The following is a 14,104-nucleotide window of genomic DNA, read 5'->3' on the forward strand; positions in this document are numbered from 1 at the left end:
TCTGTTGCTGAGGGGAATGGCTTCATGTATCGCGGGCTTCGTTCTGTTGCTGAGGGGAATGGCTTCATGTATCGCGGGCTTCGTTCTGTTGCTGAGGGGAATGGTCACGTGACGTCCCTGTTTCGCGGGCCCCTGCGGTCAGCCCCTCCTCCTCTTTTTCTGGCTTTTCTTCCTTACAAGTACGCTTAAACATACACCCCAAAATAACAGGGTACAACATGCTATCTCAACAAACTGACCAAACAAACATTATTACATTGAAAGATACACTCAACAAAACAATAAACTACAATTTTAAACCCTTATTTTGTGACACCCGTAGAGCAGATGGAGCCATGGCTTCAAGAAACAACATCTGAATGAGCAGGGCGCATACCTCAGCTAAGCCCCAGGTGAGTTCAGCAGCTCCAGCAGCTGGGGTTTTCTTCCACTCCTCCTTCATCCCCTCCAGAGGAATGCCAGTGCTGGATTACAAAGCAGAACACAGTGAAATTTGAACTTCGTAACGGCATTAATAGAAAAGGGAACCCCATCCAGTGCAGCTTGGATCTTTGGTTGTGGCATTTTTCAGGGAGATACCTATTTGAACCACTTAAGGCCAGCAAGAGAACTAAACAGCTCTCCCGTTATCTGACCATTCAGTTAATACATAAAGATGGGAAAATTTGCAATTCAGCTAGAGAAAGCTGCATTCTACACAAAGCACAGGCCTCTTGATGGTTTGTGTTCTGTTACTATTAGGAACTGAAGCCCCTCAGACCTGGTTGGAGGAGCACTGCTTCTTTTTAGGTGGTTAAATATCCGTGTGAGGTAAGTGCCCAGCCAACTGGACTAAGTCAGGAAGCACCATTTACATTAAGAAAGCCAGTTTTAGCACTGAAAAAGAGTTTGTCTTTGTAGACAGTTGTAAACATCTCTCTTCGTTCTTTACACAGTAAAAAGAAAAATGCAAAATATTCTTTACGTTTTCCATCTCCTGCTGTTGTGTAACTTCTACAGAAGTTTCCTTCCTCCGTTTCAATAGCTGTGCTTGTAATTTGAAGATGACAGAAATCTTCTACATCTTCCTCTAAAAAGGTTATGCTGCCATTACCCATCGTTGGCTACTCAGATGTGCCTCATGCCACCCCAAAACCCAATGCCAAATTCTCAGGCGTACCACATCCCCCCACTTTTGGTAAAGCACTGGGGTGGGCTGAGTGCAGTTAGGAAGGAGCTGTGCTCCTCACTGAACAAATGAACAAAACCCCAGCGGCACCCAAGCCTTCTCCCTTCTCGGCTCCCAGGATCGCTGGGGCACCCTCGATACCCCTCGGCGGGGCCGGGGGATGTCCCAGCAACTCTGCAGGGAGGTGGGAAGGCACCCACGCTTCCTCCTCCAAAACCCGGCGCAGGGAGACGGCACCTTACTCTACCTTTTGTGGGTTTTTGTTGTTTTTATTTGAGCTAGGCATTTTGTGGTTTGTTCGTGTTGGTTTTTTTGTTTTGTTTTGTTTTTTTTTTGTGGTGTTTTTTGTTTTTTGTTTTTTTTTTCCCCTCTGCCGTCAGAACAGCCGGAAAAAGGAAGCTTTGGGCGGTGCGTTGTTCCCTCCCCTTCCCTTCCTTTCCGCAGGCTGCTCCGCCCCGGGCCGCAGAGGATCGGGGCTGCCCGGAGGTGAGTGGTGCCCGCCTTCCCTCCCTACGGGGCTTGGCCGGGCCGCTGGTGCTGTGTTCACATCAAATGGGTTTTGATCTCTAGGATGGGGTTTAGGCTTTAGGCAGGCCTTTCTTGTGGGGAAAAACAGACAAACAAACCACATCACAACTCTGCAAAATGCCTTTTTAAAATTATTTATTAAAAATTAAGAGATAACGACTCTCACCCCAATTTCTCTTTCAGCGTTCATCATGACCGTGGACTGGCTCGGCTTTGGCTACGCTGCCCTGGTGGCATCAGGAGGGATTATTGGCTATGTAAAAGCAGGTACCGCTCAAGAAGGCGCTTGTATTACCCTCCCGCAGCCCCCTCTCCTGCCTCTCAATAACTTATTGTGAGCTGGGCAGCTTTTTACGAAACCCTTCTGTCTCGAAGTTCTTGCTGATGTAAAGTCTGTGCTATGTGGTGATAACCTGCAGCTCTTGGGGCGTGGTGGGTTTTGGGTTGAGCTGGTGCTTTGGGCTGATAAGCTTACAATCTGCTTTGTGGTGGATGCTGGTATCTTGCTACTGCTTTGTGCTCTTCGGGTGAACAGGCATAAGTTTGCCACAGAAAGGCTTTTCCCTTGCTATTTTAGATACAAAACATTTATAGAATGCTTATATCGTAAAGTGACACAAACCACTATTTTTTTCCTTAGAGATTTATTCTTTAATGTTTGCCCAGAACAATATATTGGAAGCTGCAGACAGTTTTCATAAGGTTCCCCTCTGCAAGTATTGCTGAACAATGCAAATCAGTCCTTAAACTTCTTCCTTTTCTGGGCTCTGCATCATAAGCTTACCCTCTGACCTGCTGCTTTCATTTCCTGACACTTTTCTGAATTTGCTCTCCTCTGGACACATCCCTGCTGCAGGGGATTTTCTTTCAGCTTTGAAAATCCCTAAGCCATTTTAATGTTTGTGATGTGAAGATGCATTGTTAAAGGCAGTAAGAATCTTACCAGTGCACTTGACTACATAGATGCTAATGCCTATTCCAGTATGTTTTATATTGGTTTGTTTTTTTGTTTTGGCTGGTAAGTGGAGCTTAAGGCTGGAGGGATAATACTGGGAACTTAAGTAACTTGCTGCATCTCTACTTTTCCAATGCCACTGTGAAATAGTAGGTGTATTTTTTTATCCTCTGGCCCCATGTGGAAGGACATGGTCATGCTGAGGTAAGGAAATCCAGGTCAAAGGATTTTTTGAAGGGGGAACAGGCACTTGTGACTTGCAGGGAAGTGAAGTAAAAAAAAAAAAAAAAAAAGGATCCCTATTAATAACTTGGAGAAACTGAAAGAAAATGGAACTTTAATCCATAAAGCTAAGATGGTGATTTGTTCTTTTACAACCAGGCCTATTTACCCACATAATACAGTGGCCAGAAGTGGTGTTTTGGGAGGGACATGAGAACAAGGCAAGCTAAGAGTGATTGATTTTTCTCTCGTCATTAACTAAGTTCTCTGGGCCCCAGTGTTTTGAGACTCAGGAACTTACTGAGCCAGAGGTGGTGTGGTTTTCCTACTACATTGCTTCTTAAACAATGCCTTGAGGTAAAATCTCAGGATATCATGGCAATTTGTGGGCCCCCAGGCTTGTGGAAATAATTGTAGCTACCACATGGTCATTGCTAAACTGTTCTGTGCAGAGCAGCTACTTACTAGGATGTGCATCTTTTCCTTCTACGTGTACAGGAATATCTGATGCTTCCTGTCTTCTATATCCCTTGCTTTTAATACCAAAAGTGGGATGTAAAGTAATGTTTCAGCTGCCCCATTGATGACTTGAAAATTAATACTTTCTAGTAGCAATATGCAGTCCTCATGTGACACTGAGAGATCTTTATCCCTGTAGCTTTGTGATATTGAATCTTTTATAGATTACCTGAATAACAAAATATATAAAGAGTCACCCTCAGTAGCATTAAGTCTCCAATTCTTCATTAGCCTTATTGAGGGTGTTCAACACTCACAGTGGTCATGCCACTTTAGTACTTGATGTAATGTATAAATCACCAATTCAGATGTGCTACTCTTTATCTTCTGTTAGTTTGGGATTGTAAGTTATACTGAGGATTTGACCAAAAGTTTAGGCAAATGCAGGGAGCCTTATTCCAAAGTCTGCAGTTAGCTCTGGGTCAGATCTCAGGTGTACTTGAGAGAGATGACCTCTCTTATTTGACTCCACTCTCTTCTTCGACAACTCTTTATTTGTCTGAATGCCCTTCTGCCCCACTCAGTGCATTTGTCATTGTTCTGATCTTAAATCCTTACTGTTTAATCCCTCTACTGCCTCTCAAGACATTCTGATATAACTGTGCTGAAACAACACATTTCAATTTGCACAGAGAAAACACCAATTGTTTTGCTTCTCTTGCTTTTCTTTTTCCATCATAAATATATTAATGGTTTTGCTGTCAAACAATTAAATACTAATGCTACTTGTATCTTATGCAAGAGTATTTGAATGTGTTTCTTGGTGCAGATCAGCTTTAGTGTCTTAAAAGAGGTTAAAAAACCTGTCTAATCTTCTCTGTGACAATGAATGCCCCTTATTTTTTGTTATCATTAGTGTTTTACAAAACAGAAGCCCAGCAAGTTTCATTCTGAGCTTCTAATGAATGCTTTGTCTTTTACTTGTTCAGGTAGTGTGCCATCCTTAGCTGCTGGCCTTTTCTTTGGGAGTTTGGCTGGACTGGGTGCCTATGAGATCACACAGAATCCAAATAATGTTTGGATTTCTCTGAGTAAGTAGTCTAAAATTTTAATTGGAAGGGATAATATTTACTCTAAAGTAACTGGATACTAAAAAGTACCTAAAAGTCTTTGCAGAAAAGTTATTCCCCTGGCTCAATGAAACTGCCAAGTTCTTGTCTCGTTGTCAGGTGGTGAGGGTGGATAGCTTTAACTCTCTGGTCTTAGTGGAAGGCTGTGTGGGGCTGAAATGAATTGATAATGCAATTACATAGCAGACTTACCTTTCAAAGTCTTTTGAAAGCATAAATTAGTTAATTCTCTGAACTGTGTCCAGTTCTGGGCCCCTCAGTTCAGGAAGGATATCGAGGTCCTGGAGCAGGTCCAAAGGAGGGCAACCAGGCTGGTGAAGGGACTCGAGCACAGACCCTATGAGGAGAGGCTGAGGGAGCTGGGGGTGTTCAGCCTGGAGAAGAGGAGGCTCAGAGGAGACCTCATCACTCTCTACAACTCCCTGAAAGGAGGGGGTAGCCAGGGGGGGGTTGGTCTCTTTTGCCAGGCAACTTTCAACAAGACAAGAGGGCATGGTCTCAAGCTGTGCCAGGGGAAGTTCAGGTTGGATATTAGAAAGAATTTATTTATGGAGAGAGTGATCAGGCATTGGAATGGGCTGCCCAGGGAAGTAGTGGATTCTCCATCCCTGGAGATATTTAAAAAGAGACTGGATGTGGTACTCAGTGCCATGGTCTAGCAACCACAATGGTGGTTCAAGGGTTGGACTTGATGATCTCTGAGGTCCCTTCCAACCCAGCCAGTTCTATGATTCTATGATTCTACATGAAGATGCTCACTCCCTTTTATGAGCGATGGGGGAACTGTGTGCTCAGGTATAATGATTTGTCTGTGCACAGGGAAGGAGTGAGTTCCAGAGCATGTAGCAGAGGTTATTTGTAGTGTCTAAAGAAGCACATTTTAGCAAAGAAATTTGAGGAACATGTGCAGCAGCATATAGAGTGCATTGTGTGCTAGAACTTGATTTAGAATATTTATGTTTCAAATACTGAGGCATTAAAAAATGTACAGAATTGATTGATTCTCTTTGTCCATCACATGAGATAACCTTGTTTCACTTTTTACTTCATGTTAGTACTTCTCTCTGTTCTATTAGACTTGAGTTTCAGCATCTCTCACACATGCATCTCTGACTGGATTTTAAAATCTCTCATTTAAGTTACATCTGGAACACTGACTGCTGTCATGGGAACAAGATTTTACAACTCTGGAAAATTCATGCCTGCAGGGCTAATTGCAGGTGTCAGGTACAACATAATATTTTATTCTTATTTTTTACCTTCTGTGTGATTTCTTACTTGTTTAGTTAAACTGAGATGGAGTGAATAATATTTTGTATATAATTTTTTGTTTCTATACACCAGTTACCTGGAAGTATTTGAAAATTAATTGGCAAGTTGTCACTATTGTTTCATTCTGTGTTTTTCCTCGTATACAGTTTGCTAATGGTTGGAAGATTAGCACTGAAGATGCTGGAAAAGCCTCATGATAACTAACTGTTCGTTTTGCAATTTAATATCTGGATAAGAAAACCTAATAATGAAGTTGCATGAATGCAGAAGCAAGAAGATGGAACCATTTTCTATATCAAGAGAATATTTTCCATATTTTATATGAAGTGAGGTAGAATGTTTGGACATACAGTTTACAAGGTGCCATTTTTTTATATGATCTTGTAGAGCTATCATTGTGTAGTGAGAAGCTGGTCTTGGGTTTTCAGTGTATTTTAACACTCCCACTTTTTATATTCCAAATATACTGCTGGTATGTGTGAAGCAGAGGGGACCTGTAATTAAAAAAGTATCCATAAAGAGGCATCAGGAGTAATTGGCTAAGTACAACAGTGTATCTTGTACCTTACATACTGAGTAGTATAGTATGCTTTACCTGTTACATTCTGAGTTGATTCACTATGTCTGTAAAACATCTTACCTTTCCATTGTGAAATAACGTGAAAATACTGCTTTTCTACAAGTAAAATCCATTACAAACCTTTATTTGGCATGTTTTTGTGTAATTTCTGTGAGTGTGGGTGTGTAAGGTTTTGTGGTTTGGTTTTTTTTTATCTTCTAGTTTTATTCTCAGGGCAAGGCTTTGCAGTGACCTGTTATCCAAGTGCTGGTTTTTGATGATATTTAAAAATCACATTTAAAATGGAGGGGCAGAAGATTAAATTAGGAAGGAGCCTTCATTAACACTGCATTAAAGGAGTTGGAAAGGAACTCATTCTGTGGATTAATTAAGGGAGAACTGTAGTAGGCTTGATGAACTGTGATCTGTCTGAAGGGCCATATAACCAGAATAAAGTGGCTTAACATTAACACTATGTCATTCTCATCACACAGGCTTATTTGACAGCAGAATGGATCAGCATTTTTTTTTTTTTCAACATTTAGGGGAATGGCTGTGCCTCTCCAAATCTGTCTTTCCTAGGAAACCTTGGAGCCAGGAGAATTCCCGGTTCTGCTGTGGTGCCTGAGGAATGTAGTGTGGAAGAAGTATCAGTGGCATCTGGCACCCTTGCTGACCTGCCAATCCTTATTACTTTTCCTGCACTCAGGCTCTGCTGGTGCAGGCACACCTAACACAGGCTTAGGAAGGCAGAGGCAAGAATGTGAGAAAGGAAATTCTTTAGCAACTAATGCTTTAGCAATAGGCAATTATTCATATATTAGGATTCTAACAGTGTAACTTGTAGTGAAATGAGGCAACCAGGTGCCACTAATTGCCAGGGAGTGGGCATGAGCTTTTGTTAAGCCCACCTGTGCCTGATTAGGGTGGGCCCCAACTGCGCTCTAACAAAAAAAAACAAACAAAAACAGGGTGAGGCTTGAGTGGCTACCTTTTATTGGCCCCCTAATCCTGCTCATGCACAGTTGGGGCCCACCTTAATCAGGCACAGGTGGGCTTAACAAAAGCTCATGCCCACTCCCTGGCAATTAGTGGCACCTGGTTGCCTCATTTCACTACAATAACTTGTATTTTAAAGTGATATTTTATGTAGTGACTTTGAAGATTTTATTTTGCAAGCTCTATACCAGTGATCCTATTACAACTTTGTCAACTGTGTAACCTAATTATGGCAAAACACATTGAAATTAACTGGTATCTTATCCACAGTACTTGCCATTTCATAGTCCCTAAAGGAGTTTTTAACTATTAGTAATTATGTACAGAGCTGCATAATTGCTTCATTTCATTGGTTACTTCAAAGCTTGTATTTCTGGTCTGGAAATGCCATTTAACAGTATTGAGCCATAGTGACAGTTCTGTTGTAATGAATCAATGGAAACACATGTAGTGGTAAATTATAAATTGTCATAGAAAAAGTAGTAATAACAAGCAGATCTATAGATAGTGGGCCAATTGTGCTGTGTGTTATTAATTCTCTTAGCAAAAGCTATAAAAACTATAAAATTAAGTTCAGATTTTTGGATATATTTCATCTTGTAAGCTCTCTGTTTCCAGGTACTTTTTCTGTAAATAACCTGATCCATAGAGGATGGATCTGCAAGGAGCAACACTAAAAGCATGCAAAAGCATGTTTGAAATTCTAGTCTCACTTAAATCATAGTCACTTTTGACCATTCTTTAAGCAAAATCCAACTGGAGTTTTGTTTTACCTTTATATATTTCAAGTTGCACTATGTAATTGAACAGAAGTTTCGGTCCCTGATATATAATTTTGTAGAACCATTAAATTATTAAATACATTCATATCCTTTCTCCAGATTTGCTATGCTTTGGGGCTTATTTTCAGATAATCCTACAAGTTTTCTTTCCTATTTTATTGTGTAGATTTTGGTGGGTTTTTTCCCACTGAGGGTGCTCTCTATGTAAATTGAGATTATTACTTTTGCATTGAATTCACTGTGGCCTCACCATGGCTTCAGTGAAACTTGATGCTGAGTCAGCTTGTGTATGGGTATGATGTTTGGAAAGTGATTTAGTAATTTTCAGGAAGTGAACTGTTAAAATAATTGCCAGATTAAAGCTACACTGTTCAAAGCACATTCTGTAAATAAAACATATTTAATGTTATGTTATCAGCTGTCTGCACGAGCTGAAATGAGTACTGATTTTTTAACGAGGCACAGGAACAAGAAACTACTTTGACAGTGCACAGACTGGGTCACCAGGATTCAACAACTCAGAGTTTCATCATGCCTCCAGAACTCAACAGTACAGTCATGTCAGAAGAGAGTCTTAGTTACTGAATTCTCATTTCCCAGAGCAAAGACCCAGGTCCTCCACTCTAATAAGTGTTGCTGTCACATCTACAGTACCTGGTGGAAGGTGGATAGCGGTAGGGATATAGAAGCATACCTGTCTTTGTAATAGCAATTGCATACCTGAAGTCCTAGAAAAGCAGCATTTTTGGGCTCTCTTCAGTTCCTACTCTGGATGTGTTCAAGCTCCCTTTCTAGGAGAGGGCTCTGTACCTCAGGCCATGGGGTATCCCAGACTGCAGCAGAGAGCACAAAGTTCCTGGGACCCTGTGAGAGCATGAGCAACTTTATTAATTGTCTTCTAAAGCTAAATAGTAATTGGCAAAAATACAGAAACATCCTGAAGCTGAGTTTTTTTCACCATTCCAGGTTTTTTTTTGTGGCCTCCCAATTGCTCACGCTGAGGCAGCACCAGGCATGTTCAGTCTGGGACCCAAAGTTAAAAAACCACAGAATTAGTGGAGGTGTGAGTGAAGATTTTGGGGGGTCTCAAAATCTTGTACTCTTGTTAGACTTGGTTTTGCTTTATAAAGTCTTTACAGGTACAGCCCAGAAACCTCCAATACAGCAGTAGTGAACTGAGGCTCAACTGCAGCATTGAGTTGAGGGGAGGAAAAGGGGTCTTGTCACTCACCCATCCATACATGTCACAATCTAAGCTGCTCTTTCAATCAACGCGACATTCAAAGGTAGCAAAATCTCCTTAATTTAGTACAAATCCATAGTGTAGTGTAAGAATATAAGTGACATTACCCCACGAGACCAGGCAACTCCCTTTTACAGACTATCAAAGAAGATTGAGAGGAGGGTGGAATATGTCTCAAGTGAAATGGTTCAGCGGGGAGGTAGTGATGGGCTGTCCTACTTTATCCTTGCTCTAATACAGTCCATGACTGCTTTTAATGCAGAGCGTATCCCCGAGCTCCTGTTCTGCTGCAGCCTTCAAAGTGCAATTTGCCATGTGCCAGTTCTGTCACTCATTGTGCTGGCTGAGGGTCAGTCTAGCTGAAGCTAATATGGCCTGGAGTACTATGCAGTTATCCTTTTGTGGTGTTAAAATTGCTGGCTTCTTGGCATTATAGTTATGCTTTCTGACGGCATGACTTAATCACCTGGAAAAATGGGAGGGGGAAAAAAGGTCAGGAGAACCTCCAGGTGGTTGTGACAAAAGGAGGAAACTCTTTGTTCCTCCAGAATCCCTGCAAGTAGAAATAGCAAAACCTTGCATCAATGATAGCGTGGAGTTGTCTGCACACATCTCCTCCCCTGATTCCTTGAAATGCCACACTGGTGCAGACCAAAATGCTCATGCTTTAGTGACATTTCCCCAGCCCAGTGCACAAGTGACTCTGGGTGTTTCTTTTAGTCTTCTTGTGCCTCTTGTACAAAACTTTAAAAGAGAGAGAAAATTTTCTATATACCTTCCTTGTCTGTCTTGCACATTGCTGTCTTAGTGTGTGGCACAACATTTTCCCTCTCCCAGAAGCAAGAACTGGTAGGTCTGATACTATTTTACTGCTGGTAGATGATACAGCCTGTCTGTGTTTTAATTTGATGCTCTTTTAAAGAAAAAAATGTTTAATGAAAAAAATTGTGGCTTTGGTAATGAAATCGTGGGTCTGTTTCCCCTCCATAATTTCATTAAAGATCAGCATTTGGACAGTATTTTGGTTCTCTCTTGTAAGTATCATAACAAAATTGAATTGAGTTTTAGTACTAATACTTAGAATTGTAGAATATCCCAATTTTGAAGGGACCCATGAGGACTCCACACAGGGAGATCTGAAAGTGAAAACATGTATCTAAGAGTGTTGTAAAAAATGCTTATTGAGCACCAAGAGGCTTGGGGCCATGATCATTTCCCTGGAAATTATTCCAGTGCTTGATCACCCCCACAATGAAGAAAACTTTTTTTTTCTTTTTTCTTTTTTTCTTTTCCTTTTCTTTTTTTTTCTTTTTTTCTTTTTTTCTTCTTTTTTCTTTTTCTTCTTTCTTTTTTCTTTTCTTTTTTCTCCTTTTTTCTTTTCCTTTTTTTTCTTTTTCCTTTTTTCCTTTCAATTCTTTTCTCTTTTTTTCTTTTTTTCCCTCTTTTTCCCATCCTCCCTTTTCCCCCTTACTTTCCCCCTTTTGTCTCTTCTCTCTCCTTTCTTCTCTCTTCTCTTTCCTTTCTCCCTCCTTTCTGTTTATCTTTTTTTTCCTCTCGTTTTTTCCCTCTCCTGCCTTCTCCCTTTTCGAAATTTAATTTTTAGTTTTCACTTATTTTTTTACATTTTTAATATATTGTGGGGGTTTTTTCGCCCTGATTTTTTTTCTTTCTTTATTTTGTTTTTCCCTTTTTTTTTTTTTTTTTTTTTTTTTTTTTTTTTTTTTGTTTGTTTGGTTAGTTGGTTGGTAATGGCTGCCTGAGCTGGCAATGCGGAGGGCTTGGTTGGGGCTCCCCGGGATGCGAAGCCGGGAGAGGGCGGCAGCGCTGCTCCGATGCGGCTGCCGATCCACCCGGCAAGCCGGCAGCCGGGGGAGGAAGAGCCTCACCCAGAGAGATGGGACCCAAGGATAAATAACAATAAACAGTGCTTAGTTACTGCTGATGTTGTCATTATCTGACCTGAAACACCAAGTACGTTCCTTTGCTCACTCAGCCGAGTATGAGCATCTGCTTTATTATCTCTGAATAAATGGAAGGGAATGAAAGGAGGTGATCCTGGGGCAAAAGGCTTCTCTCGGCAAGTATACTACACAATTCCATACTAATGCTGCTAAGGGGATGGTAATAATCACATAAAGAATGAAAATAACCTCCTGCCACTATGCCTGCACTCCCTGAAGGAAATGGCTTTTTATCTGTACTAGAAGATCAGCCCAGCCTTTCACATGTGTGTGTTCACAGCAAGGAAAAAAAAATCTGGATGTTCAGTCAGCCCGAATCATGAGTGGAGGGGATTTAGCAAGACAGGCCTCCTTCTCTAAGCACTTTTAAGAAACACATGAACAACGTGGTTTTTCTAAACTGTTGCAGTAAATATATAATCAAGGAGAGGATGTTGGATACATTTCTTTGGAGGCTGTGCTCTTTCAGCAGTGGTTTAACAATAGGAAATGGCTGGACTCAAATTATCTGTTCTTACCTGAAGGCATCCCATTGGTGGGAGAGTTATTGGATATGGTGAAATTCCTTCTTGCTCCTCTGCTCTTCAGTAAACCTGCTTGCAGCCTCCTCTGGGGATAGGCCAAGTATTGCTCTATTAGTATGCAGCACCACAGCCAGCAGGGCAGAAAAATACACAGGAGGAGGAGAGAAAGTAGATGAAAAGCAGCAGGAGCAAAGTAGATGCTTTTAAATTCTGGATAGACATTTACCCCACTAAGATTCCTGGTGGTCTGGGGGGTCATGACAAGATGTAAAATATTCTGAGGTGAGTGCAAGTTTGGTCCACTTACTCAACTTCTGTTTCTGAAACAAAAATGAAGGTTAAACTGCAGGTAGGGAAAATATTTAGCGATGGGGCTAAGGACCCAAAAATCATGACAATGGGCATAGACGGACAACCTCAACTCCTCTGAAAGCATCCAGGTCCATAAAGCTGCTGTGAAAATTCTCTCTCTGATTCTCTCAGCAGTTCCATATCTACCCTGGTGTTTAAGTGTGCTGGATGCTCCATTCTGCACTACATTTATCTTACAGCAACACCTTCAGTTCCCAGACACTACCTCACCCAGCATCCCCGCAGCATTTACATCAGCTGAGGGACTGTTGCCAGGTTTTCTCCTCCATGCACCACAACTGCCTCATCCCTGCCAAGCCATAAGGACTTTCTGTTCTACTTACTTTCATAAATATAATCTATATAAATTTCTTTTTCTATAAATTCATTTATTTATGTGAAGAACATATAAGATAGTTTAGCAGCCAGTTCCTCAAGCAGCAGAGAGTCCCTGACCAACACAGACCCACCTTCAGCCACATCCTTCTCACAGCCAGGTGTGCATTTAACAATCATATTCACACATCTGCACAGCAACAGATCTTGAGTACCATGAGTGCACAGGAGTTCTACTTACACTTATTAAAAGCTTTATGTTTATTTATGCACTTTCTTGGTATTTATCAGTATATAACAATTATTTCTGTATATCCCATTCCCATACTCTTAAGCTAGCGGCAGCAGCTCACAATTATTCCTCTTCCTCTTATTGCTCAGCCATCAGAGTATCAGCTTCTCTAGGGAATGCTGTGTTACAAGGAAGGAGAAAACAGACATGGATTCTGTTAGAAGTATTTGATTTATAGAATATATCCCACAGGATGCCTTTCAGGACCAGGACTTTTCTCAAGAGTATTGTTTATATGGGAGCGTTAACTGTACGGTGTCACTTGGCTTGCTTTAAACATCATTCTCTGTAATGATTGAGCAAAATTCTTCCTAAAAGAGGATGCTCAAAGCATTCAAATCCTTCCCTATTAACCATAAACCAGGTGTGGTGCATATGTTAAAAATGCAGCAGGAATGAGAAGAGTTAATTATTGAAACAACCATGTTAAATAACACCTAATTAGTACTAATCTCCATTTATCCTTCTGGTTTTTTGTTTGTTTGTTTGTTTGTTTTTTGTTTGTTTGTTTTTTTCCACCAGAAGCAGCAGGTATACACAGAAGAAGAGGTTTGAAGGAAGAAGAAAGGCAGGAGAGATCAGCCTACTATTAATTGCATCTTGTTTAGCTGGGTCACTGCAGTTGGCTTCATTCAAATCTTTAATTGACATCTTAATTTAAAAATCAAGATGGCAACACCGTGCACAACTTGTGCTTGCTCAGAGTCATGCTATCTTCATTAGTGTCTCATTCTTTATCAAACATGTATTTTCTAGGCAGATAAACATTTAAACTCAGCTGTGACATTGCCCAGAGTTAAATTCAATCTTGTATTGCCATGCCATGCCTAGTTCCAACTTTGCTGATCTTGACAAAAAAAACCTCTCATAAATGCAAGTATTTCCCTACAGAAGTCAATGTAAGGAGGAGGTATTTTAGTGTTAGTTTCTCCTGAGGCTGCTCTAAAGTTTATGGAAGAGGAGGAAAACTGAAGCAATAAGCTTTCCTTCAGGTGGCTCTGGAAGCAATATTGATTCAGGCCTAGTTTAATCACCATGCCCGAGTAAACTTTTATTCACTAATCCACTCAGAATTGTTTTGTAAAGGAGATGCACTTACAGGATCTTCTCCCTGAAGACACAGGGCTCCTATGCACCCTTCACTCAACTGTTGCGAATGAATGGGTGCAAACTGGAGAAGGATGGGATGGGAGGTTTTTCACCCTGCAGAGGCCCAAGGATGGAAAACAGTCTGGAGTTCAGATCTCTACTGACTGATTTAAAAATTATTCTTCATGCATTTATTTCCATATTCAGAAAGAAAGAAGCACAGTTTTGCACCAG

The 14,104-nt window shown here is 40.9% G+C and overlaps 1 protein-coding gene across 3 annotated transcripts; it reads left to right on the plus strand.

Moving 5' to 3' along the window:
- The first annotated feature begins 1,592 nt into the window (after window positions 1-1,592).
- On the plus strand, window positions 1,593-6,439 carry LOC103531510 (transmembrane protein 14C). 3 transcript variants are annotated; one of them, XM_008497162.2, is made up of 5 exons: window positions 1,593-1,654; window positions 1,880-1,963; window positions 4,322-4,423; window positions 5,602-5,689; window positions 5,881-6,439. In XM_008497162.2, the coding sequence occupies exons 2-5, from the start codon at window positions 1,888-1,890 to the stop codon at window positions 5,936-5,938; spliced, it is 324 nt and encodes a 107-aa protein (XP_008495384.2). In that variant the 5' UTR covers window positions 1,593-1,654; window positions 1,880-1,887; the 3' UTR covers window positions 5,939-6,439. The 3 variants fall into 3 exon arrangements, with proteins under 3 accessions (XP_008495384.2, XP_030301216.1, XP_030301218.1); XM_030445356.1 differs by having other exon boundaries at window positions 1,627-1,702; XM_030445358.1 differs by lacking the exon at window positions 1,593-1,654 and adding an exon at window positions 1,702-1,757.
- The last annotated feature ends 7,665 nt before the right edge of the window (window positions 6,440-14,104 follow it).

This window comes from Calypte anna, chromosome 2, assembly GCF_003957555.1.
Source record: "Calypte anna isolate BGI_N300 chromosome 2, bCalAnn1_v1.p, whole genome shotgun sequence".
NCBI lineage: Eukaryota > Metazoa > Chordata > Aves > Apodiformes > Trochilidae > Calypte > Calypte anna.